The following is a 25,726-nucleotide window of genomic DNA, read 5'->3' as shown; positions in this document are numbered from 1 at the left end:
TGAAGTATAACCTGTGGGGAGTTAAAGGAAATATATGATTTGGATACTTGAGGCAGAATGTTTTTTATCACCAGGTTTTTTATAATTGGATATCAGGCCATCAGGCACACCTGAGGTGTATCTGGAAAAAAGAGAGTTACTGTATGACACCATACATCTGCATCTTATCTTATTTGGTGAACTGATGGCAGTGCGGGGCAACAAGTTTGGTACATCTACGTACACTTTACCTTCCATCATGTCTGGGGCGGCTGTGGCGCAGGGTCGTTTTCCATTCAGAGGATCGGCGGTTCGATACCCGGCTTCGGCAGTCGATGTGTCCTTGGGCAAGACACTTAACCCCAAGTTGTTCCCAAAGGCTTTGGGACTGGATGTTGTATGAATGTTAGTTAGAGTCTGGGCAGGTGGCACCTTGCATGGTAGCCCTGTCATTAGTGTGTGAATGGGTGAATGATATGATATATATATATATATATATATATATATATATATATATATATATATATATATATATATATATATATATAATATATATATAAAGCTTTGAGCTACTGATTGTAAGTCACTTTGGATAAAAGCATCTGCTAAATGACTGTAATGTAATGTCTGGCCAAACATATTTTCAGAAAAAATAAACCCAATTTTATTTCCAGAAAACAGGTAGACAATGTCGTACATTAATAAAAAACTGCTTTTTATGAATAAAAAAAGAATAACCTGCATTCAATAATAAAATAACAGTAACAGAAAAAAAGCGAGCACCTGCAGTTCATTGTGTAGGAAATTCAAAGGGACATCTTTGTGGAAGTTAATAGATCTGATACAGACTGGGTTGTAAATGCTCCGCAAAAAAAATAAAACAAAAGCCCCTAAACCTTTGTTTGAACGTAAACTTGAATAACCTTTTAAGAAAAATGAATGTCCCAAAATCTGTTTTTTTCTTTTATCCACACAAGATGGAAGATATTAATTATTAAAATGATAACGTATTTTATTGCAAAATTTTACTTTTACTGGTCACACTGTTAATCTAAACATCAAATCACTTAGTCTACCATAATAATCCATTTGTCAGCCTCTCCACATGACCTGCACTTTAATCTAACACTCCTTTGACCTCTATACTTAGCCACACCAGTCCGCTGATCCACCACCATTCTAACTCAGCCTAATTATCTCAAACTTTTTGGGTTTATTCTCCCTCAGGGGCTGAGGCATCTCGATCATCTCCCCCACAACCTCCTGTGCATCGTTGTCTGTCCCCCCTTGCCCTCCCTGTCCTGTATCCATCCCTCCAGTTTGTTTGTCCATGGGACATTCACCGTTGTAGGTCTTGACGTAATCCTCGACACGCCAGCCCCTGAACTCCTGTGGCTCAGAGCAGATCAGGCCAGTGTAGAAAACGCCGGGGTGGTGCTTGAGCCAGTAGATCAAGTAGTGGATGTTGTAGTCGCAGATCCAGGGGTTGTTCTCCAGCGAGAGCGTCCGTAGGAAGTAGAGATCCTCCAGTACGCCATACTGGAAATAGTTGAGGCTGTTATTGGACAGGTCAAGCTCACGGAGGTACAGCAGGCCTGCGAATGCAGCTGGGGGAGGGGAAAAAAAGGTTGAGCAAAATAAGTTGGCATCTCATACTGCTGCCTGGAAGGTCATCCTGTCTCCCTGGACACTTCCTGATATTTAGCAGACATGTTAATCTTTTACCGATCCTCAAGACACGGTGCAACATTACTATTCACTTCCTGGCCCTCTAGCAAATGTACGCCAAATATTCACTCTCTTTTTTTTATTCTTTATTTTGTCTACACCAACTCCTGAAGGGAAATATCTGACTCATAAGCTGCTAAATGCTCCACTTAAGTTGATTTCAGCATAGCGTCCACCCTCTGGTTCCCCCTCAGGAAACACTGTTAGCTCTGCCAGCACTTTCATTATAATTTTCACCGTTAGCACTATTAGCACTGTTAGCTGCGAGCCACCAGCTCAGCCGTAGCGATTTAGAGAGCGGTTAAGAGGCAATAGAAATGCTCCCAATCTCATACATACCACCTCTAATAAAAAAGAGCTCGTATATATGAGGGCTTTAAGAATTTGGCATCTGTTATTTTCAGGGTAATGCACTTTATTTTACAATTCAACACAAAATGTTACTCCAGAAGTGACACACAACATTGTTGCCGTCCAATGAAAAATGGGGAAAATGGATATGTCCAAGATGAAACTTTTCAGAAACAAAATAAATGGGAATAACTTGAGTTAAAAAGGTAACTGTTGACGTGCGTAGAAGGTTTCTGACATTGTTACGTGTCTGTGTAAAAAATGAGACAGTGGAGACTGTTTCATGCTGTCCACTAGCCTTGGGCCTATAGCTTTGATCTTAACTGAGCGGAAGAGAGGAGGGGAGGAAATGGGAGGAGGGGGGAAGAGGAGAATGTGTGGAACATATAAAATATATCGAGGATAAAGACATCACTGAGACAGAGACATGACAGAAAAAGGATAACAGACGCTGGGGACGCTAATCCGTTTTTAATCATTGTAACAGATACGTTACTGCAACTGCAATCTTGTCATTCAACAATAAAGATAACGCAGATAGATTTAACGATATGAGAGTAAAGAGGAGGGATGGAATGGAGCACCTATTTAACCTTCCCTTCCCCTGTCTTATCTCTCGACTCATGAGACTCTTGACTCTCCCAAATGGGCTACTGTTAATTGCTTTTTGAACAACTACGGCCACAGGAATCACAGTGTGGTCTACTTTCCTGGTATTTTCCCATGAAATAAAATGTACTGAAGCAACATTCTCAGTAAAATATATTCAGTTTGTCTTATAATCCACATTAGGCATATTTTGCTCCCTTTAGTAACACAAACATGAGCATCAGTAAATTTCCCCGCTGCGGGACTAATAAAGGATTATTATCTTATTTTATCAGGAGTAGTGTAGGTCAACTGGCCATGAGAAAACCTATTCCTTTAATGACCATACTTCCCTATGCTAGTTGCTATGACATCGCAATTCATCACTGATTGTTCTCTCCATCTGTTCTTGTTTTCAAAGCACCCTTATCTCACCATTCTTTAAAAATACTGTCAACTTTTTGTGCAAGCAAAGAGCTCCACATAACACACTAATCACTAAGTATTTTAATCAGCTCTCCCACCAGGACCGCAGAGCCATTCACGTAACACCCACTGAGGAGAAAGCTATAAAGCCTGTCATCTATTTTTCCAGCTTCAATGCACAAGCATTAATGTTCTTTGCACAAAAACACCGCCCTCGTCTGGCTTCAGCAGGAGTGATACATTAGGGATTTACCCCCCAGGCTTGCCCTGCTCTGGGCTGATGTTGGCAACAACTTTCAGTAAAACATAAAAACAAATTCAAAGTCTCTGGTCAACATAACTACAGATATCACTGTTGCAAAAGTCCCATGATTACATAATTGTCTGCTGCTGCGTTGTTGCTTCGGTTACAGTAACACAAAGGAGATGCAGGCTAGACGGATCTTCTACAAAGACTTGAAGAGTGTCAACGTTGTTGTTGTTTTTGCAGAGTTTGGCGTTCCAGTTGGGTGGTGCCCTCACATTGCGACAAATTTCTAAAATGTCAAGTTATTAGTCATAGGAAAGTGCACTAAATTGACCTTCAAATATACTGTACTCTCCTGTGACTGTCTAAATTATTGTTTGTCTTTTTTGGGGGGTTAGTCTTGCAAGGAAAAAGCCCAGCAATCTGGCATAAACATCATCCAAAACCAACAGGAAAGACAATAATAAAAAAGCAAATAATTGTGCATCTCTTTGTAATAACTCCAGTGTGTCGGAGTCAGAGTGTGACCAGAGTGAGAAAGAAACATGAATGAAAAGGCATGACAAACCACCTCTTAAAATGAATTCTGAATATTTTTTATTGTACTCCGAATGGGAACATGTTTAGAAGGAGCAACCATGATTGCTACCATATGTCACAAGCCTACACATCATTTATTTTTCAATTTCCAATACAGTCTTGGACACACTGGGGCGAGCTACAGTAGATTGTTTACATATGTTGCAGGCTAATGAATACAACTACAAGGTTTTGGAAAGGATTTCCATCCTGGGCAGGAAGACCTGGGCCCAGACATCATTAGCCCGTAAAGAGTAATGAGTCTTTAATGCCACTTGTGAGGCAGAATTACTATTCAGAGCAGATACTTCAGTAAAATGTATCTTTTGAGCACATTATCTTGTGTTTGTGCAACCTTTCCTTGTTCTCTATTTCACATTAAGTGTCATATATTTGTTTATTTGTGGTTTTTAAATGGCCATTTTGTTGTTTGTGCCGGTGTTTTCATCATTGTCTTCATCCATGTTTGAAGATTATTTGTAATTAAATGGAGTGAGTCCTAAATTATTTGGCTAATGACAAAGAAAAGTTGATCTTTTGACCCCTCATCACCAGTAGCATATGTCAAAATGTTGTGTGTGGTTCAACCAAAGAGGGATTTTTACTTTGTTCTATATGAATAATTCTAAGAGGCATGAAGATTTAAAAATATCCAGTAATTCTTTAGAAAAAAAATATGAGAGTTCTTCTAATTTTTCTGAGTGTCAGATTTATCTTTCGACCCCTTGCGAGGTTGTCGATTACCACGTTGGTAACCTTTAGTTCATCCCATGGTTTGGTTGCTTTCGTCAGTAAGAGTTAACTGGTAATATAGTAGACACAAATGTTCAGGTAAAAAGGTATTTTAACTTTTGACAGAACTATGTCATTTTATCTTGTTATGTGACTTTAATGAAAACCTGCCAACCAATCAAGTATCTATGTGGCCTTGGCATAATGCACTGAAGTGCCCAGATGTATGTGTTCAGGTGTGTGTGTGTGTGTGTGTGTGTGTGTGTGTGTGTGTGTGTGTGTGTGTGTGTGTGTGTGTGTGTGTGTGTGTGTGTGTGTGTGTGTGTGTGTGTGTGTGTGTGGCAGTTGTTTTACCTGTGTCTATATACTGCAGGCTGTTGCTGCTCAGATTGAGCAGCTTGAGGTCTTTGGACAGCAGGAACTGTTTGGGCCTGAGATGTTTGATGGTGTTGCTGGACAGATCCATCTTCACGATGTCCGATGGCAGTTCAGACGGGATGTTATTCAAATCTGCAAAGAAGGAAAGACAAAAAGAAACATAATTTCTTCAACTGTGAAAGGGGCTAGAACGCCATAGTGCATATTTGCAACGATGAAGATGAATTCCTGTATTCTTGCTGCTAGATTTATCGTATTGAGGCCGATGAACTCAGAATACAAAGTGCAAAGCTCCAGAATCAGCAGCAGAGAAGGAAACCTGTCTGCATCGTTATACATTTTCAAGATGTTGTGTGGGTTGTGTGCAACATTTAACAGTTTCAAGATGATGTCGACTGTGACAGCATGTATAACAATATTTCACTTCTGTGCCAGAGGAGAGAGTGTTTCCACTCTCTTCTATTGTTTCCAACTTCACATACACCCCCCCCCCCCCCCAAGTAAGAGTGTAGTTGAGGACTCTAATGTATAAAACATGTGATTCCCACATATTCCCATTTCGATAACAGATCCTTTCTGGAGTTTTAAATCCCACACTGGAACACATTTCCCTACAATGACGGGACAGTTAGAGTAAAGTTTTGTCACTGTCAACCCGTTTTGTCCCAAATAGCTAGAAATAACAGAGCTGGACCTTGAATATATAGACTCTTTGGAGCTTATCTGCAGACAATAATTAGGTCCTGGTTTGTGTCAAGACCCCAATTGCACAAGTTCTGTCATTTGGGAGAAGCCTATTTAAGTAAAAAAAAAACCAGACATTTCAATGGATTTTGAATTGCGTTTGACATTCATTACACTTGTTTCACCTGTAAAAATATGCAAATTATCTAAATTGGAGGTCACGTCTGCCGTGCCAATCATGATGCAGCTTTGTTTAAAACTGAGTAGGTGGCCCCGGCAACCTGTATCATCAAAATGAACATGGGTGATTGTTTTTGAAGCAGTTTGCAAAGAGGTTGCAGATGAGAGGAAACATGATTATGTTTAAGCGGTGAACACTGACTAAGATATACTCAAACAATGTTTGGTATTATAAAAATCACTGCTTTATTTTGTAGATAAAAAAATTAATAAAAGTGTGTAAGATATGTGTGTGGTGGAGCATTCATGCATACCAATGCATTCGGACTTTGTTTTTTGCATATATTTATCTACACAGACTGTCTGATCTGCTCAGAAGAATTCTTATTGGCCCTTTTTATGTTTCAGTCTTTATGCCCATGCTTTATTGCCACAGATGTTGCAGTAGGTTATCAATGAAGGCATTGTGCCATATCATCATAACTGACAAAGAAAATATGAACACATGCGCACACACAGGACACACTTATACAGCATGCACATAGATGTAGCCGATGCACTACTAAAATGTAATTATCATTGTTCAGTGATGTGATGCAGTGATGACTGATGAGTGTGAAGCAGGCAGAGACATTTACAAAAGGCACGCACAGACTTTCCACAAGTTATCAATCCTTGAAGTCTAAAGGGAATCCCACCCTGTTTGTGTAACATGCCTGCAACTCCGTCAAAGCAGCATTTTCAGATAAGAGAAAGCTGAAAAAATGCTGGCACTTAGACTCAAATTCCCAGGCTCCCTTGTGTGAAAGCAGACTTCAATCTTTGGAGCCAAAACAGATCCTCTCTGTCCAAGAGGAATACATCTGTGGTGTTCTGTGTTTTACAGAGAATGAAGATAATCTCTCACACTGTGTATTAAGTAATAACAGTAGGTTTAGGCTGGATAAGTTGGGTCTGTGACTAGTAGGACCCATTTTATCTTTGATTCTTAGCTGTTTTTGCATTACTTCCTGTAGCCAAATATGATTTCAGGAAGTTAGACATTTTATCAGGAGCGTATTGGGTTACGTATGATTTTTAGTGGGGGAACTGCTTCCTACTTTAACATCTGTCCCTCTGCAGACTACTGAATGAATAAACACACACAGAGGTGGAGAAAGAGAGAGAACATGTCAGGAAATGTAAAAGTCATTATTCATAACTGGCATTGGACTGGATTTTTTTTTTTTTATGAATCTGCTGAAGTCATTATTTCAGGGCACATGTGAACATCTGTGCTTCTAGGCTTTGTGCTTTGCTACTACCTAAGAAACTCTCTGCTTGTCTGATAGCACCTCTGCTATACATTTAGATTGGCCAATTGGCTATTATTTGTCATTTACATTATGGAGTCCCAACTATAGCACCTGCTTTATGTTAAAGTGCCAGGTCTGAATGACTTTCTTCAGCAATTTAGTCGGTCATTTGCCAAAACATCCAATGGAGGTTTCATTATTAGTTATGTGGGCCGTGCATTAATATAACACAGTGATAATGTATTGCAGTAAATGTACATTAGTATTTTCATAGTTTGAATAGATAGAGCTAAACTATTTCGATGATTAAGTAAAAGTGCAGAACATTAGTCTGGACGTACAGTGGGGGAAATAATTATTTGATCCCTTGCCGATTTTGTAAGTTTGCCCACTGACAAAGAAATGAACGATCTATAATTGTTATGGTAGGTTTATTTTAACATTGAGAGACAGAATATCAAAAAAAAAATCCGGAAAATCACATTATATAAAAGTTATAAATTGATTTGCATTTGATCGAGTGAAATAAGTATTTGATCCCCAAACAAAACATGACTCAGTACTTGGTGGAGAAACCGTTGTTGGCAAGCACAGAGGTCAGACGCTTCTTGTAGTTGGTCACCAGGTTTGCGCACATCTCAGGAGGGATTTTGGTCCACTCCTCTTTGCAGATCTTCTCCAAATCCTGAAGGCTTCAGCTCCCTCCACAGATTTTCTACGGGATTAAGGTCCAGAGACTGGCTAGGCCACTCCATGACCGTAATGTGCTTCTTCTTGAGCCACTCCTTTGTTGCCTTGGCCGTATGTTTTGGGTCATTGTCGTGCTGGAAGACCCATCCACGACCCATTTTCAGTGTCCTGGCTGAGGTAAGGAGGTTGTCGCCCAAGATTTCACGGTACATGGCCCCGTCCATCCTCCCCTCGATGCGGTGAAGTCGTCCTGTCCCCTGGGGATGGTGTTCTTGGGGTTATAATCAGCATTTCTCTTCCTCCAAACACGGCGAGTTGAGTTGATGCCAAATAGCTCGATTTTTGTCTCATCTGACCACATTACCTTCTCCCAAGCATTCTCTGAATCATTCAGTTGTTCATTGGCAAACTTCAGACGGGCCTGTACATGTGCCTTCTTGAGCAGGGAGACCTTGCAGGCGCTGCAGGATTTTAATCCATTACGGTGTAGTGTGTTACCAATGGTTTTCTTGGTGACTGTGGTCCCAGCTGTCTTGAGATCATTAACAAGTTCCTCCCGTGTAGTTCTGGGCTGATCCCTCACCTTTCTCATGATCATCGATACCCCACGAGGCGAGATCTTGCGTGGAGCCCCAGACCGAGGGCGATTGATGGTCATTTTGTGTTTCTTCCATTTCCGAATAATCGCACCAACAGTTGTCTCCTTCTCACCAAGCTGCTTTCCGATGGTCTTGTAGCCCATTCCAGCCTTGTGCAGGTCTACAATCTTTGCCCCGACGTCCTTAGACAGCTCTTTGGTCTTGCCCATGGTGGAGAAGTTGGAATCTGATCGATTGATTCTGTGGACAGGTGTCTTTTATACAGGTAATGAATTGAGACAGATGTCTTTCATACAGGTAACAAGTTGAGATTCAGAGTACTTTCTTAAAGTGAAAGGACTAATCTAACCGGTATGTGGGAGCCAGAATTCTTGCTGGTTGGTAGGGGCTCAAATACTTATTTCACTCAATCAAATGCAAATCAATTTATAACTTTTATATAATGTGATTTTCTGGATTATTTTTTTTATATTCTGTCTCTCACTGTTAAAATAAACCTACCATAACAATTATAGATCGTTCATTTCTTTGTCAGTGGGCAAACTTACAAAATTGGCAAGGGATCAAATAATTATTTCCCCCACTGTATATATACATATCCTGCTCTAGAGGGTATGGGTTAAATCATTTTCTTTACCATACATTCTATAAAATTAAATAAACGGCATTATATTTGCTGCATGGTAGCATTAGGTAGCACTGAATAAGTTCACATTCAATGTTTCACCTTTGTGACATATTTAAGAAGTGAGAATGTTCTTTTACATTATTATTTTTAGCTACTTAACTGCTGGAGCAAAGTCTGAACTGAGTTGGGATTTTTTCCATCATTAACATTTAACATTAAATGTGCATCCCTTATAATTTCTGCCTGTGCTTCTAAGCTCTGGATTTTGCATGCTAAAATGTTTTGGCTTCATGTAATACACATATATACACACACTCTCTTTCACCATTCATACAAAATGTATAGAGGCAGACGTGAAGCCGTTTCTAAACATGCTGACAACTCTGTTTATAAGATATAACTATTACAACAACCAGATTAGTGCCTGTGTCCTCCCTGATGGTTTTGGGTGTCATGCAACATTTTTAAAAGAAGTATTGCTTTAATGCTTCAACTCACAGGGCCAAAAGAAAGGAACAGAATAGGTTTCCGTGTCAGACTTTAAACAAGCATGTATTACAGCCTCTTTTACTTTTCTTGACTGTTATATGTCAAAACTTGAACAAATGTATCATAGTTGTTTGTCGACAGGACCTTCAAACTATTGTAAGAAAGCCTCTTGGTGCCTGGCAGAGTCTGCAGCTAAACCTGGCTGTTAGTAGAGAGTGATGTTTGATACTGTCCTCTTTCTCATTCATGCTTTATGCCTCCTGATCCAATGACACCATGGTAGATTAATTTTTTCTGCCGACTTACTGCTCGTCTGTGATTTAGATGGTCCAGGGAGAGCCTGACAAAATATTGTGCACATGGCTGTTTGTGTTACTGGGAAGCAGCCAACTAACCATATATATATATATGAGTCACTTTACTGCTGCCTACTCAAGTGGCCTGAAGTTTATATGGAGGATTTATGTTACTTCTGAAACCAATGATTTCCTGACCTCATGAGCACAGTCTTAAATTCAAAGTCTAGAACTAGGCCAAAACAATCAATACCACCCTGTAGGTTTCTGAGCAACACTATGAGATGTATTTGGAATAAACAACCTAGAATGACTAAAAGCCCTATAAGGATATCAATAGAAAAAGCTGGGTTTGCACTAATGAAACTCATCTGGCACATATTTACAGTCTAACAAATATAACATCCAGAAAAATGTACTTTATTCAGTAATTTCATACATGGTGTGTCTGTTATTTTTAATGCTAATGTTACTTTTATGCCTACATTACCTGCATTGTAAATTAGCTTCAAGCTAGCCAAAGCCTGAAGAAATTATCGTTAAGCCAACTCTGGCACAATACATCAAATGTCTACATCAATGTTTAATATTGTAGGCCTAAGTGGTACCTATTATTAGTTTTTGACCATTCTAATGATATTTGTCTTATTCCTCATGTAGGTTATATTCTAACCACAGCGTATTAAATTAAATGCTGCAATTTTGGACTAAACAGGAAAAAATAACAAAAATGATCAACAGATTTTGTGGCCATTACTTGTAGCCTGTGGCAAAATATATTGTGCCCACATAATGCATATTCCTAATAATAAAGTGTAATGAAAAAAACAGTTGATGCTAGTAATACAGGCAAGGCCAATGCAAGCTGGTAAATATGAATGTAAACAATGTTGATTAAAATGTATAAAAAATCAGATATTAGGAAGGAAATGCATTCAGCAAGTTTGTTGGACCTGAAGGACAAACACAGTGTATTTTGGTATGATGCAATGAATGTAAACATGACTTTTGTTTGTTTCCAAAAATATTTCAGAGGGCACCTTTTATTCCTAGAATTATGAGAACTTGGAGGCATAATGCATAAAAATGTCACAGTCATGCAACTAATCTGAGAGAGACAGAGGGTCTCAAGAAATGTTCAATAAAGTTTACTGAAATAATGCAATTCAATATGTATTTGGATATCAGTGGTGAAGCCAAAGTTTGCTATAATATATCACAGCATAGCAAACTCTGCCAGGATCTGTTAAGTGTTAAGACTGGAGAACACACAAAAGGTGGAGGAGAAAACACAATGTGTCATGATATAAACCTGTTATTAGATTTAGAAAACATTGTTGCTGGATGGCATTACAGTGAAAACAACAAAATGAAAAGCATCCAAACCTCAACTGGCATCAGCTCAAAGTATAGCTATATTTTATGTGTGGCCTTGCGAATCAAAAGAACAGAGACCATATATTGAATGTCATGCACAACAGCTGCAGTATATTAAGCAACATTCACACATCACATATCGCTTTCATGATGGGGCATGGTCTAGGAGGCAGGATGTAGAGAGTTATTATCAAGCACACAAAAAGATGAAAAGATCTGCAGAGATGGATGGGATAATCAGCCTGTGAGAAAAACAGAGAAACCCTATCTGTGGTCCACATAAAGAATTGATTCAAAAGTTTTACTGTAGAAAAAAAAGAAAAGGAAAATATGTAAAAACTCTTCCGCGTGCAGTAACACAACACAGACGTTGCATTGTGTGGTTTTGGCTTCTCCGTTCTCTATGAAAGATTTCTTTTTGTGAAAAGCATAAGCTCTCCATTTATAGATGCGTTGTATTGCTCATTTAAATCTGGGAGCTCACTTGGTCTGAAACAAGGACACAGACAATCTTTCAGTTCATTGTGTTGACAGTGGATGCCATTTTGGCGGAAGAAGACGATAGAGAGAAAACAGGTAAAAGGGAGAAGATGAGAGAGCAACCAAGAATAAAGAGCCTGCAAAAAAGTTACAAACATAAATTCAGAAATTGTCATCTGTGTCTTTGAAAAGCAACACTGCACAGTTTTTATGAGACACTGGGGAAGTTACAAAGCCTATGGTTGCAGACTCATAGTGGCGTTTTTACACACATAGAGTCCAGATGTGAAAACTGGAAGAGCTGAAAGAAACCCTCGCTTTCCCTTCGCTCCATCTCTCCCCCCTTTATTTTCACTGATGCCTTTCAGTTTCCATTTTTTGCAGCTTTCTAGACATGCTGACTCAGTGTCAAAACTGGACACAGAAACAATGTAAGACACTGGTGGCAATTACTGCCTACTAAAATGTGGCAAACATAAATCTGGAGAAAGTTAATGAATGCATGATTCAAATTATAATACAATGCGAAATAAATGGTGCTGAACCCCACAAAACACCGGCCTCACAAGGACACAAACACTCCACATTGCAGCTCACCAAAAGGCTAAACAATGCAACACAGTCACAGCAGGAAGCCTGATATCAGCCAAGTAAGATTAAAATGGAAAAAAAGGGTCCATGCTTGAAAATGCAAGCTTTTAGTTTGACAGAACAGACTAGAACCAGCCTGCTCCTTCCCTCCCAATGAAGTTCAGACGCCCTAGGTGGCAAACCAGATCAAACAAACACATCTCTGCTAGGTCAGCCTTATTGTAACCAAAACGTTAGACAGCAAATTAAGGTCTCAAGCCTTATTTCACTGAACAAGCAAGAATGAGTCTACACATGAGAGTGCTGAGCAAACTTAACAAATGTACCTTTTATACAAGGCACTCCTCTTCCAGGGCAGTCTATTTGTTATTGATATATTTGCCAGGAAAATAGTTTTTCATTAAAAAATGCTTACTAGTGACACTGGTTGATTTGGGTTTGGCTGCAAATGAACGGTTTCTTATAGAATGATTCTTTACGTGAGTGTGTGCCACTCCTCATATTCATATTTTACAAGTTAACCCTTTTTCTGTGGACACAGTACACATGTTTTCTATTTTATGATCAACCAACATAATGATTGCTTTAGCTGAATTCAGTTTATTACAATAATAGACAGGACATGACACAGATAAGTTACAGAGATAGAAAACTTGACAGTCTCACCTTTATTGCTGCAGTCCAGCAGAGGTTTTGGAAACATGTAGGTGTGGCACATGGACGTGGCATCCGTCTTCACTTTGATTTCAGGAAGCCTCAGTCCCGTCCCCCTCCGCTCCCCGGCCTTCTGTGTGTGTCTGCACACAACAAGTCCACATTCAGCTTCCTCAGCTTCTGGTCCTTCAGCGACTGGGGCTCGGCGCACTTGCCATAGTTGCCGAGGTTGCGGTTGCTGGGCACCTGCAGGGTCCTGACCAGGCTGTCTAATGAGCAGCGGCAGCTCCAGGGGTTGTCATAGAGACGGAGGTAGGTGAGACGGGGCAGGGGGAGCAGGACGTCCTCGGTGGCTGTTTTCAGTCTGTTGTGCTGGAGGAGCAGGGTGGTGAGCTGGGAGAGGCCACTGAATGCCCCGTCCTCCACCATGGAGATGTGGTTCTGCTGGAGGTCCAGGCTCTTCAGCTGGCTGAACTGGGAGAACATATTGTCCCTCAAAACCTAAAGAGGGAGATGTAAACTGTTGGTCTCTGTGTATATATGCCAGGTCTTTTGAAATGATGTCTGTCTCAAGCAGAGCTTTGTCAGACTCAGACAGACGAAGATGTATAATATTCAGCTGCTAAATGTTCCACTTAGTTCACCTGCTATTCGCTCACTTCATCCGTGCTGGGCAGCTGCCCACTGAGCCTGAAGATATGGCTCTGAAGTACAGTGAGAATGACCCAAAACAGTAAAGATGTAAGACAAAACATTGAGCTGAAGTTTGTTAAAATGCTTCATAAAACTAAACTGCAGAGTCAAGGGATATTTCTCTCTGCGTTTGTCACTATAAGCAAAACCTTCAAGTAATTTGATCCATATAAAATTGCAACTTTGAGCACAAATTGCAAGAAATAGCTTTTGATGATCAAATTGTAGTTTCCAACAGGGCCGAACATCCAGCTAAAAATCCACTGTTCATACTTTCCCTCACTACTCATTATTAAGAAAATAAGGCGTAATTATGCCTAGTTTCAACATTTCCATCAGTGTTTTCGTAAGTCATTCATCATTATTTTTGACTTTGCTTGCAAAGCTTTTTGTTTTATTTCTCTCAACACCTGTGACACACATCCTGTGTACTCACTCACGCAAACATCTACACACAAATATGTCGCAGAAAAGTCAGTCTTTGATCCTGGGCCAAATAAATGGTGCACAGATGCTCACGGTATCAACACGCTGGCAGGGTTTAGGGCCAGAGTAAGAGGCTTACGCACAGAATAGTGATGCATTTGTTGCACAAAACTGTGCTGGACACTCAGAATCTGCCAATTATGTAAGTTGGATCTTACATCATCTGCTGAGGTCGATTTATATCTTTCCTCTTTAGTAGTCTGTACAAACCTGAATCTTATTTCTTGCCAACAGCAGGTGGTGAATATCTTTGGGCCAGTCCTGCATCACCATGGTCAGCTGCCTGTCCTGACAGTCCAGATATTTTTCCCCTGCCTCCATGTATTCCTTACACTCCTGAGTTTGACGTCTCATCACTCCGGCCCTGCCTCTGCCTCGTACACGGCCCCTGGCGCCCCTCTCCACAGCCCCTGACCGAGGGCCTCTCCGGGGCTCAGCTGACCTTAGGAGCAGCAGGAGGAGGAGGGTGGCGAGGAGATGCATGATGGGAGAGGAGAGGAGAGACAGGGAGGCCTCTCAGTAATCGGGTCAACCTTGGACGTCTGTTGTCGGATGATTGGCGTGACGGGACACAGGAATCAAACCTGTCAACACAAAATACAAAATCTAAGTTTGAACACTCACTGAACACAGTACCATATAAAGTAAAGTAAAGTTCACCTTGATTACCTATTAGAACAAGTCAGTCATCACCTAAAGTACTTTTGGATAGCAGGCAAAGCTGCTGGACTGCCCTGTATGAAAAAAGTAAAAGGAGGTGTCGCAAGTTCAGAATTTTTAACTTGGGTTATTTGCAACAAAAAAAAAAAAAAAAAGTTAAGGTGATGCAGTGGTAAGCCAGAAAGCATTCTTAACCAAGTTTTAATAAATGTCTGTATGGTTATAGTTTCTGGAATTCCTTTTTTGTATGTCTTTTGCCTCCAAGATTACGAATACAAACAAAAGGGAAGTGCTGTTTGGCACAAAGTCACGTAAATTCTTTGAGATAGTTGTTATTGACAAAGTGTTTTCTCACAGCGGAGCTACTAGCTAGCTTGAAAGTGTTTATACAGAGGCAAAGTTACAAAACAAATGTTATCAGCTGCTACAGTATCAGGTTGTAGCACAGGGGTTAAAGCAACAGTTTACATTTCACAGATCACTTTGAATACACAAAGTACCATACAATTACAAATGTGGGACAGAAATCATGAAAAATGTAAATGTTTTAACATAACATGTACATATGTGTAATTTTAATATGAAGGATAAGGGCAAACAATGAATCTGATTGGTGATGTGGAAGAAAACAAAAAGCTGGACAGGATATTTTAAAAAGTTAAAGGTAAAGAAAAGCGAAATAATTTCATTCACAAATACAATAAAATGTGCAGGGATTTGTCTTAGTGGCATGTGGAGACATGCTGGCAACTTAAATGGTAACATGGCACATGTTGAAAGAATTAGTGGAGAGGTAGAGCGAGAGGAAACAGGAAAAGGGGTCTAAAGCAAAACAGAGGCATTTGTTACTTGTTAACATGTTAAACAGATTAAAATGTGGTCGTAGTAAAGTGCAGTTTTCTTTCAGGAATATCCCATTAATGTTTTCTACCTTCATCTAAACCGACCATGATGCCCTTTTGCTCTACCTTTTAGTGTCTCATGTCACGGCTCTGATAAAAAATATGTCTATTGCATTTAACAAATGCAATGTGTCAGATCCATATGTGCTTTATCCTGAATTCAGGGCCCTGTCGATACAGTTTGACAGTACTTAAAACGATTAATACAAGCTTTATCTGATTTAAGTTTAAGCAACGAACAAAACTTGCTTGGTTAAAGGAATAGTTTGACATTTTGCTGGCCTTATTATTTTATGGATTGAATGAAGAATATATTTGGGGATAATTGGTTATTTCGAGGGTCTGGGAGGTGGATTTTGTTACTGTCCCACAGAGCACGCATACAATGTTTGCCCCTGTTTCTAGTCTTTGTGCAAAGTCAAATCCAATCTTCTTCCAAAAAGGTTTTAAACAGCGTCTTTTTTTTTTGCTGCTGAGAGAGGACACATATTATTCACAACAAAATGCCCACAAAAAAAGATTGTTTGTTTAAAAATTTTGGGAAATGCACTTATTTGCTTTCTGACTGAGAGTTAGTTTGTATTAAAGCTAGAGCCAACCGCCAGTTAGCTTAGTTTAGCATAATGACTGCAAACAGTGAGTGAAGCCCCAGAGCCTCAGCTTGCTGATTAATTAGAGGTGCTGGTAGTCAGATTTTGTTACCAATCATCAGAGCCAGGCCAGCTGTTTCCCACTTTCCAGTTTTTATGCTGAGATAAATGAACTGCCTGCTGGCATTAGTTTTATATATAACAGACAGATATGAGAGTACTATCAATCGTATCATCTCAATCGTATCATCTCAATCGTATCATCTCAATCGTATCATCTCAATCGTATCATCAAACTCTCTGTTGGAAAAGGGAATAGGCGCACATCCCAAATTGTTCCTTTGAAACCACTTTTTCTGGTTTCGTGTTTTATCTCTCTTCCTTGCAGCCTTGTTGTTTTACAATTTGTACTGCCAAACTGTGAAACTATCATCAGCTAAAAATATGAAAACTCCAGAACTTGAGATATCAGTATCAATGGCTCAGTAATAAGTAAGTAAGTTTATTTGGACCCCCTGCTTGCTTACTATGTGAATGTGTGTGTGTTTTTTTCTTCTTGTGTTCCAGTGAGGGTGTGCATTTTCTGGTAAAACAAAAAAGTGAGTCATGGGTCCCTTGTGTGATCAGATAAAGGCATAAAGGTAAAGAGCACACGTCAGCCAAGACACCCTACACACACACACACACACACACACACACACACACACACACACACACACACACACACACACACACACACACACACACACACACACACACACACACACACACACACACACACACACACACACACAGACACACACACACACTGACTCAGTCCAACTGTACCAAACCGCAGCCCCCTCACGGTCCTACAGTCTCTCACACAGTGGAACAAGCCCGTCAATGCAGATGGTGTGGTTCCATTGTGAATAACAGACTGGGCATGTTAGCGAGCTGCAGACAGAAACAGCTGAGAATGTACCAGGGGAGGACTTTCCAGTCCATTGAGCGCTCGTCAACTGTCCGACTATCAATCGTTTCAACTGAAGCAAGCACTGAGAGTTCGATTTTCTTCACCTCAGCCGTTGCATGCAATAATACACCTCTAGTGAGCTGTTACTTCAAACCTAAAAGGAATTACATAGTTTCTTCTCAGCCACCATCTGTCAGTGTGTGCTTGATTGGGTCTCTCTTTCTTCTTTCTCTATAATTAAATTTAAGCATGCCCTTATAGATGGATATATGTGTGGGTCTGTTTGTGTGCACAGGTACAACTACAAGCACATGTTCTTTTGCTTGTAGTTGCATAATTGTGCAGCCGATGGGAAACATGTTTCAACACAAGGCATGACTTGTGCCAGTCCAAACACAAGACTAGACTAGACTGAGGTGGAAAGCATGGAGAGGGGTCTTGAGTGGACCCAGACACATCATCTCTCTCTCTCTCTCTCTCTCTCTCTCTCTCTCTCTCTCTCTCTCTCTCTCTCTGTATAACTGCTTTCAGGCTAAGTCATTTGGGCCCTTAATGGTTGTTATGTACAGCACTGTGATACAGCTTGAACAGCTCGTTTGCAAGATCCATCAGTCTAGCTCAGCGAACACACACTCAGTGAAGTGTCTACTGGTGTCAAAAATATGAAAGAAGTGAATTTCACATTAAAAACAAGCTGATGAAACAGTTCACTTTTATTGCATCAAAAAAAAAAGCATTTTAACATATTTTCTCTCCTTTCCACTATAATTGATGAACCATCTCCAAACCATTCGGACCAGTGCTGGTACTTCTCAGATCTTTTCCACATCGCAGCTGTTCACCAGGAAAGGTCCAGCCTTTCTTAAAAAAAACTACAGCCATGGTCAGCCTTTGATATCCAAGACACATTCCAGCAGGGACTATAACAGCCACACTCAGGCCAAACCCATCCCTGTGGTTCACCCCTAGCCTATACCAGCTCAAATTAGCCCTTCCAGTCTAGTATTATTCCCCACCCCGGCTCATTCTGGTCAGTCAGCCTGTAAACATTGAGCAGAAAGCCCTCAGGGTTTCAGGCCCTTCCACAGGGATATTGCTCTAAATACCATGCAGACGTTTTTTCTTGCTGCCATTGCCATCTGGGCATGGAATGTGGTAGCAATATGTCTCTCATTTTTTGGCAATGGAAAAATGAGCCTGAGGGTAAGAATCCGAGGCCTTGTTTCAAGAAAAGATGCTGGATGATTTGTTTGCCCTGTAAGTGTATATGTGAATGCTAGCAATGGGCGATTTGTTCATTTTAAGTTAAAATTGTTAGTAATAGTTGTTTTTTTAAATCAGCCGCTATTAGTCAATTGAACCGCCCCATGAGCAACCCTTTTGATTGGTTTAAACTAACAGAAGGGCGGAACTACCAATCCGTCTGCTGCTTCAGCACCACGGACAGCAGCATACTTGTTTGTTTCTTATATTTGGTGCTAATTATTCGACTTGTCATGGTTTGTTAACATTCCTGGCTCTATTTTCAATACGCCCACATTTCAGCCACATGTGGATTTCACAGGGAGACCACATCAGACATTGCTTCCAGTAAGATGAGATAAATGTACTTTTACCAGTAACAGTATGATTATGTCATCAGTTATGAAAGAGATTTAGTTACCAATGTGCACTGAGCAAACACTGCATCATTGTGTCTGAAATGGAATAATCATCATCTGGGAATTTTTGTTAAATCTTTCTAATGGCTTTTAAAACCAAAACAATTCATGCACCAGTCTTTTAGACCAGTAAGGGACAGCAAGTTCTCAGCACAAGTGTTCTCTCAATCAAAACAAACCACTGAATAAATGCTTATGTCTGTAGTGTTTCTCTGTGTGGAATTTGTTTTAGGGGACAGTGTGCAGGGAGGGCAGACTTAGAACTAAACTCCAGCTGAACATCACGTGTCTCTCTGCTGTACCAGCTGTAGTGCACCTTTATCTGAAACTTCACTCCATTTCATTCTTTAGATTCTTGCACTCTTGTACTCAATTTTGTAATTTGATGAGAGCATTCCTCAAAAGGCTTAAAGTTTAAGATATAACTGTTTAACTGTTTAAGTTACGGAAGCACATCACATACATTACAGACATGTATAATGAAGTGCAAAGTATAATTTAATCTGGTGGTTTGGCATGACTTCACTGGTGACAGCAGGGTGAGAGGAAGTTAGACCGCTCTGCCAAATCACCAAAGGTAAAAGCGCAAACGAGTGTGAATGAAGCAGGAGAAACCTCGACATACCACACACACTGAACACATAAAAGTGTATATTATAACAGTATATTCATCCAAATATACACAAAATAGACTAATGTTGACACATGCTGTGTCTGTGTATGTATTCAAAACTGTCTGTTGGCTCAGACGGGTCATTTGGCCTCAGCAGACCGGAGGAAACACAGACATGCTGGCCTCTAAAACCATCAAAATCAGGAAGAGTGAGACAATTCCTGACCTTAATAGAAATACAGATGGAGGACGCACACTTATTGGAAAACTACAGTGTTTCAGAATGAAAAGAACCCCCAAAAGAGAAACTGAAAACAGAAGGAAAGTCCTAAAGATTAATGAGATTAATGTCAGAAGCTCGATGTGCATGGGACATAAAATATGATTATTTCAGGTAAAGGGAAAGAAGAGGGATTTGTTTGGTTTCATATTTTACACTGCTGCACTTCTGTTGAGCCAAGGACACCCAAGAATTATTTTTTTTTTTTTATTCTAACTAACTAAGGAAAAGGCCAACAGCATAAAATACAGTATACCTGAGATTACACACTTGTGCACGTAATTCTATATTCTATACCTTTATTTGTCCAGCTTTGTTGTCTTGTTCTCAGCTGCTATGTTAACTCTGTTAAATGATTTTTCCTCTGACTGGTCGGTTGGTAAAACATGAATCCTAAACTGCTGGTGAACTTTCCTATGTCTTTCTCAACACTGTAGGGACATTACACCATTACATAAAAACATATGTGTCCCTGGCTTAAACTTAATTTATCACACAGCTGAGCCTTTAGCAGGTAAAGATTAAGATGTTCTCTCAGGAGATGGTGGACACTAGACTAGAGCAAAAAGTAAAGTCAAAATTGGACTTCACTTATTTGTTCATAAACTCGACTCCTAACCAAGGCTGGATGTGTTAATACGAAATTGGTTAGCCATATTGACTTTATATGATAATATAATAGGTCAAACTTTTTCTGTTGCCCCCAGGTGGCAAAAAATGTTCATTATTAAGAACAAATGTATCAAACTCAACCAAATCTTTGAAAACACAATGTCACACCTCTCACCCATAAAACATTGAGGCAACACAGTTGCTATACCTGCACTGGCTGCCTGTAAAGGCTCTCCATGCTCCAATAACACTGGACTGGCAACTGGGGATGGAAAGAGCTCAGACCTCCAGGGGAAATCGTTCGGAAACACAAGGGGCCACTGTGTTAAAGACAGAAAGCGAGAACAAGCAGGGGAGGCTGCAAAAACAAAGACTTTTCTCCTTAGCTACTAATAGAAAAATGTCAAGAATTCAGTTGAAAACACAGGAGCAGGCAGAAAGTCCGTCTGTAAGTCAGTCAGACAGTTAATTACAGAAATAAACAGTGACAAATCAACAAGTAGCAAGCTTAAAGGTGAGCGTGTTTTCCTCTGCGAGCCAACCTCCCAGCAAGCTGACCTCACTTTCCTCTGGGCTGAATTCCCTTCATGTGTGGAGTGTGCCCAAATGTCTGTAGCTTGTTAACATGCAACAGATCAAGCATCCAGATTTTAACAAAGAGAGGAACACAAGGAAAGAATGACAGTATTGGGATTGTAAAGAGAAGAAGCCTAAGCCAGAGGATGAGACAGTGGCAGACATATACTGTGAATGGAGCGATAGCAAGCAACAGAGAGAACCCTCACACATCCCTTTGAGCCTAATTGAAACCAGACATGTCCATGAAGGAAACATGTTAAGATAGAAAATTAACCTTTGAGGCTGAAACAGGCAAAATTTGTGTCTTTGCGCTTGTTCCTAATGGCCATGAGAACCCAGTTTTCTCCTATTCTCTGGAGTCCAGACCATAAGAATAGCAACTGCAAACCTCGAAAGAGGTCAACGTCCCATGCACGCACGCGAGTCCATGCAATTCGTGTGTGTGTGTGTGTTTGTGTGTGACAACCGGCCAGCTTTCAGCTGACGTTATGCAGGAATCAGAGTGGTTTCCCCCTGTTTCTTGGCTGTTCTTAAAGTTACTACGAAACACTCTGCTCCGTTATTTAAACGGTATGAGCGCAGTAATGCTGAAATGTTTCAGGTTTATCAATTCTGAGCTAGATTTATTACATACATTTTTCTGTTATGTATTGTTCTACTGTGTTTTCAGTTTTCTACTCTTTTCTAATCAAAGATTTTGAGTTGAAAAAACGGTCATGAGATCTTAAACAGAGCTCACATACATACACAATCACACACAATGTCTCCCCCAACCAACCGGCTATGTTCATCGCTTTGTGTTTGTCCAAGACACATCTGCACCTTAAACACACACACACACACACACACACACACACACACACACACACACACACACACACACACACACACACACACACACACACACACACACACACACACACACACACACATGCAACAGGCACAGAAAACACACCCACTCTGTCTCCTCTCACTACAAAGTGTCATATTTAAACTTAACTGCGGCAAGCTGAAACAGCAGAAATTTCAGTAGAAGAGCCTCTCACTCTTTGTAATCAGAGGGAACTTGCAAGTCAAGCTTTTTTACTCCCCCTTTTTTGGGGGAGTAGGATTCCAGAGGGAAACCACACATTGCTCCGCCTGCGCTGCATGAGCCTGGATTTTTACCCCTGAAGCTTACACAAGGGCATGTAAAAAAAATGCAATTATACATGCAAACTGTGCAGGAAGCTCTACAGAACTTCTGGCTTCCTCTTTAGTAGTCTTTTGTCCTCAAATTTTGGAAATCATTACAAAAAGAGCTGTGTGACAAATCTCCTGGATCACAGCTAACACCAAAGTCTCGAATTCATGTTTAACAGGATAAAGAGTTGGCTATGTATTCAATGAACATGAGTCATTAGATGGGCATGGCTGTCCAGAGTTTCTTACAGTAAAAGGAGGGTCCAAGTGGGTAAATTAACCCATCACTCCATCAGAAGTGGTGATTAGCTCTATATGTTGAGTTACACAGGGAACTGAATGCCTCATCATAGCAGAGGGCTTTCAAGTCTGACCACCAGTCAGTTACATAAGAAAAGCAGAAAAGAAGCATCTAAAATTAGCAATTGAATGTGTTCTTTGTAAAAGATAATATTTGCAATTTATCAACGTCAGGGTGCAGTGATCTTCTATAAACTTGGCCCAACTTCTACAGCTCCAAACTTGTTGTGGTAGAAAATGAGACTTCAGCAGTTTACTCAAGTACTAAGCTTGCAAAAGATAAACCTTCAGGATAATGAATACAATAACGCATGGCTTGTTTGGATGGATTTTTTTTTTGGATGGAGTTCTGTCCATTCTTATCTTCACATCTTCACAATTTGATCATTTGTGCAAAAAACACCTAAGCTGCAGATAATTAAATCAATGTCTGACACTGGACAACACTGTTCTGATGTTGTGTTGCTGAATTTGCTGCAACTTATCTTTAAATTACTTAAAATGAGTACGCTCTCAACATGAGGAAGATGTATTCATTGTGTTTCTGTGCATACACTATCAGTGCATGCCTACAAAGGAATAAAAGAAAGGGTGAGTCACTCTTATTGTAAAACCTTTTTTTTTTTTTTTTTTTTAAAGGCAGCAATATTTTGTCACCGGAAACTAAACCTGTGGTGCCAAACAATACTTGCCAAAAAAATAAAATATCCTCTTGCGAATTGGATTTTGTGTCAGGAAGGATTGGGGATTTGCTGCTCCTTTCAGCTGAATATTTTTTTTTTGTAGATAGACAGATCTAATGCAATTGGGTCTCAATATGAAGGTTTCATTCCTACCTGTACAGGGAGATAATCTGGCCCAGGCTCGTCCACTAGGACCTGCAGATCTCCGGTTGGTCCCGCGTCCCCAGCTCCTAATCCTGTCATGAGCGCTGCGTCTAAGCCAAGAAAATCTGCCGGGCTGCCTATAAAGTTAGAGCCTGGAGAGAGGGACGAGCGACTGGCTGCTCCTCCAATCTCTCTCTCTCTCTCTCTCTCTCTCTCTCTCTCTCTCTCTCTCTCTCTCTCTCTCTCTCTGGCTGCCTGTGCTCTGAGTGATTGACTACTGCCTTATGCAAGCTGTCTCTCTCTTGCTTTTCACCCACTCTGCTGGATCACACTGAGAATGTGAGGAGAGAGAGAGAGGGAGAGAGAATGAGACTGTTAGCAAAGGCTGTGTCTGGTTTAGCATTACACACCCAAACACACACTCATACACACGTGTAGGAGGGCTGCAACCCCGCACTGGTCTCCCCTCTGTTAAACATGTGGGCTTCCTCCTGGATTTGCTGCTGACCTGCCTTTTGGACTGAAAGGGACAGACGTTCAACACAGCTATCAGAGTAAATCAAATTGTTATGCAATACCAAGAAATGTATTTGTAACATTGAAAATAAAAAAACTAAAAGCAAAGGTAGATTAGATTGTGATTTGGCCCTGAAAAGAGATGATGAATTGGCAGAATATATCTCTATTGTCAGAGAAAGAAAGAAGATACAGATCCTAACCAAGCACACAAATTGAAAATCAAAATAGGAAGACGCAAGAAATCATGGCACCCATAAGAAAACAGAGTAAGCGGCCACTGTTCTACTGGTGAGGATGAGAAAGTAATGCGCTTCCTTCTACAATGTAAACATTCAATGAAATATGGAACGTTTACTTTGACAAGTTCAACTCTGTAACTCCAGATTTCAAGGAGCTTAATGACTTCTCAAAAACTCTAAACTACTTCATCCATTATATACTGGAATTTGAATTCCTGTGTACGTTTTGACCAATCTGTTGCTGCATTTAAAAGGTTTACACTTGAATTGTAATTTGTGATTTATACTGTTTATTTGTTCTATTTTGTTTAATAAAGTTAGGAAAGCGATGCTTAAGTCAGGCCTGATGTTACCTGACACATAAACAAATGATCCCAGTCTCTTCCACACAGTGATGTATACAGAGAATCAATTAAACACTGGCATCGGATCGGTACACAGTATTTGCCCAGCCCGTCTCACAAAATGGCATATGAATGACACTGGCACTGTAATTCTTGCTATTTGCATGTCATTTGTACGCCATCTCTGTACTGACGGCAATATAAACGAATTGGTGTAACCTTGATACTTGGTCAACCAGGGCATAATAAAAAATGTGAGAATTAGTGACATCAGTGACGAGTTTTCAGTATGTGTTACACACTTGTTAAACACTTACTTAGTTTGCGTATTCAGAATCAGAATCAGCTTTATTGGCCATGTATGCGTATACATTCAAGGAACTCTAAATCCATTTTTTCTGTTGCTCTCAACGTACAATCACAGAAATAGACAAATAAACAAAAACAAGGAGACACAAAGTAGAACAAAGCATAAACATTTAACTACTATGTACAAATATATATATACAAAAGTATATATATGAACATAAAACAAAACAACGACAATGAAATGGAGATGATAGTGCAATAGTGTATTAGTGTAATAGTGTATCATTTCAAGCCCAAGCATTATGTTTACCCTAAACCTAAGTGGTTTTGTTGCCTAAACATAACCCCTACCATTTCAAGGTAGACTTAGTCAGTCCACCACTTTGGTCCGGACTGAAACAACTGAAACATCTCAATAATTCGCTGAAATTTATAAAAGAAATTCATGGTCCCCAGAAGATAAATCTTAGAGACTTTGGTGACAGCATGTCATTTTTGTTTTGTAGTGACCGTAGAGGTTATTTTACCTTGTTCCAATTCTTCACTTTGGTTTATGACCAAACACTTGTGTTGTTTGATTTGTTTGACATGTCTGTGATAAATCATGTTTGAGCTCCTGGTGTCTGGTTTGAGGTTAACTCTGTGTAATTGTTTTTCACTGCAGTGCGTCTGTATATTTATTTTTGAGGCACTGAAGACTCCTACCCATCTCTACCACTTGTTGCTGACATGAACCAGTTGGCCTCTCTGACACAAAACAGCTCCCACACAAATAGTTTCATCTACTAGTAAGTGGCATTCTGTGTAATTGTATGGAGCCACAGGACAGTGATCCCTGCTTATCAACATACTGCTGCTTGCTTTATCATTCTCCTCTCCTCTATTCTTGTCTCTTCAACAACACTGAGGGAAACAGCTCCATATTAGGGCCACCATTCTGCGCTGGCTTAAATGGATTGTTTACTGCAAAACACTTCAAACAGCTTGAGAGCACTTACACCAGA

The 25,726-nt window shown here is 40.1% G+C and overlaps 1 protein-coding gene across 1 annotated transcript; it reads right to left on the bottom strand.

Annotated features, from left to right (window-relative positions):
- Window positions 1-644: 644 nt before the first annotated feature.
- On the bottom strand, window positions 645-23,633 carry lrrc17 (leucine rich repeat containing 17). Its single transcript, XM_054624722.1, is given in 6 exon segments — window positions 645-1,586; window positions 4,985-5,140; window positions 12,984-13,115; window positions 13,118-13,472; window positions 14,361-14,734; window positions 23,321-23,633. Coding segments are annotated over 5 exon segments (1,344 nt in total). The 5' UTR covers window positions 14,634-14,734; window positions 23,321-23,633; the 3' UTR covers window positions 645-1,158.
- Window positions 23,634-25,726: the final 2,093 nt, after the last annotated feature.

The sequence above is a fragment of the Anoplopoma fimbria genome, chromosome 23, assembly GCF_027596085.1.
Source record: "Anoplopoma fimbria isolate UVic2021 breed Golden Eagle Sablefish chromosome 23, Afim_UVic_2022, whole genome shotgun sequence".
NCBI lineage: Eukaryota > Metazoa > Chordata > Actinopteri > Perciformes > Anoplopomatidae > Anoplopoma > Anoplopoma fimbria.
This window is presented reverse-complemented; position numbering and strand designations above follow the sequence as displayed.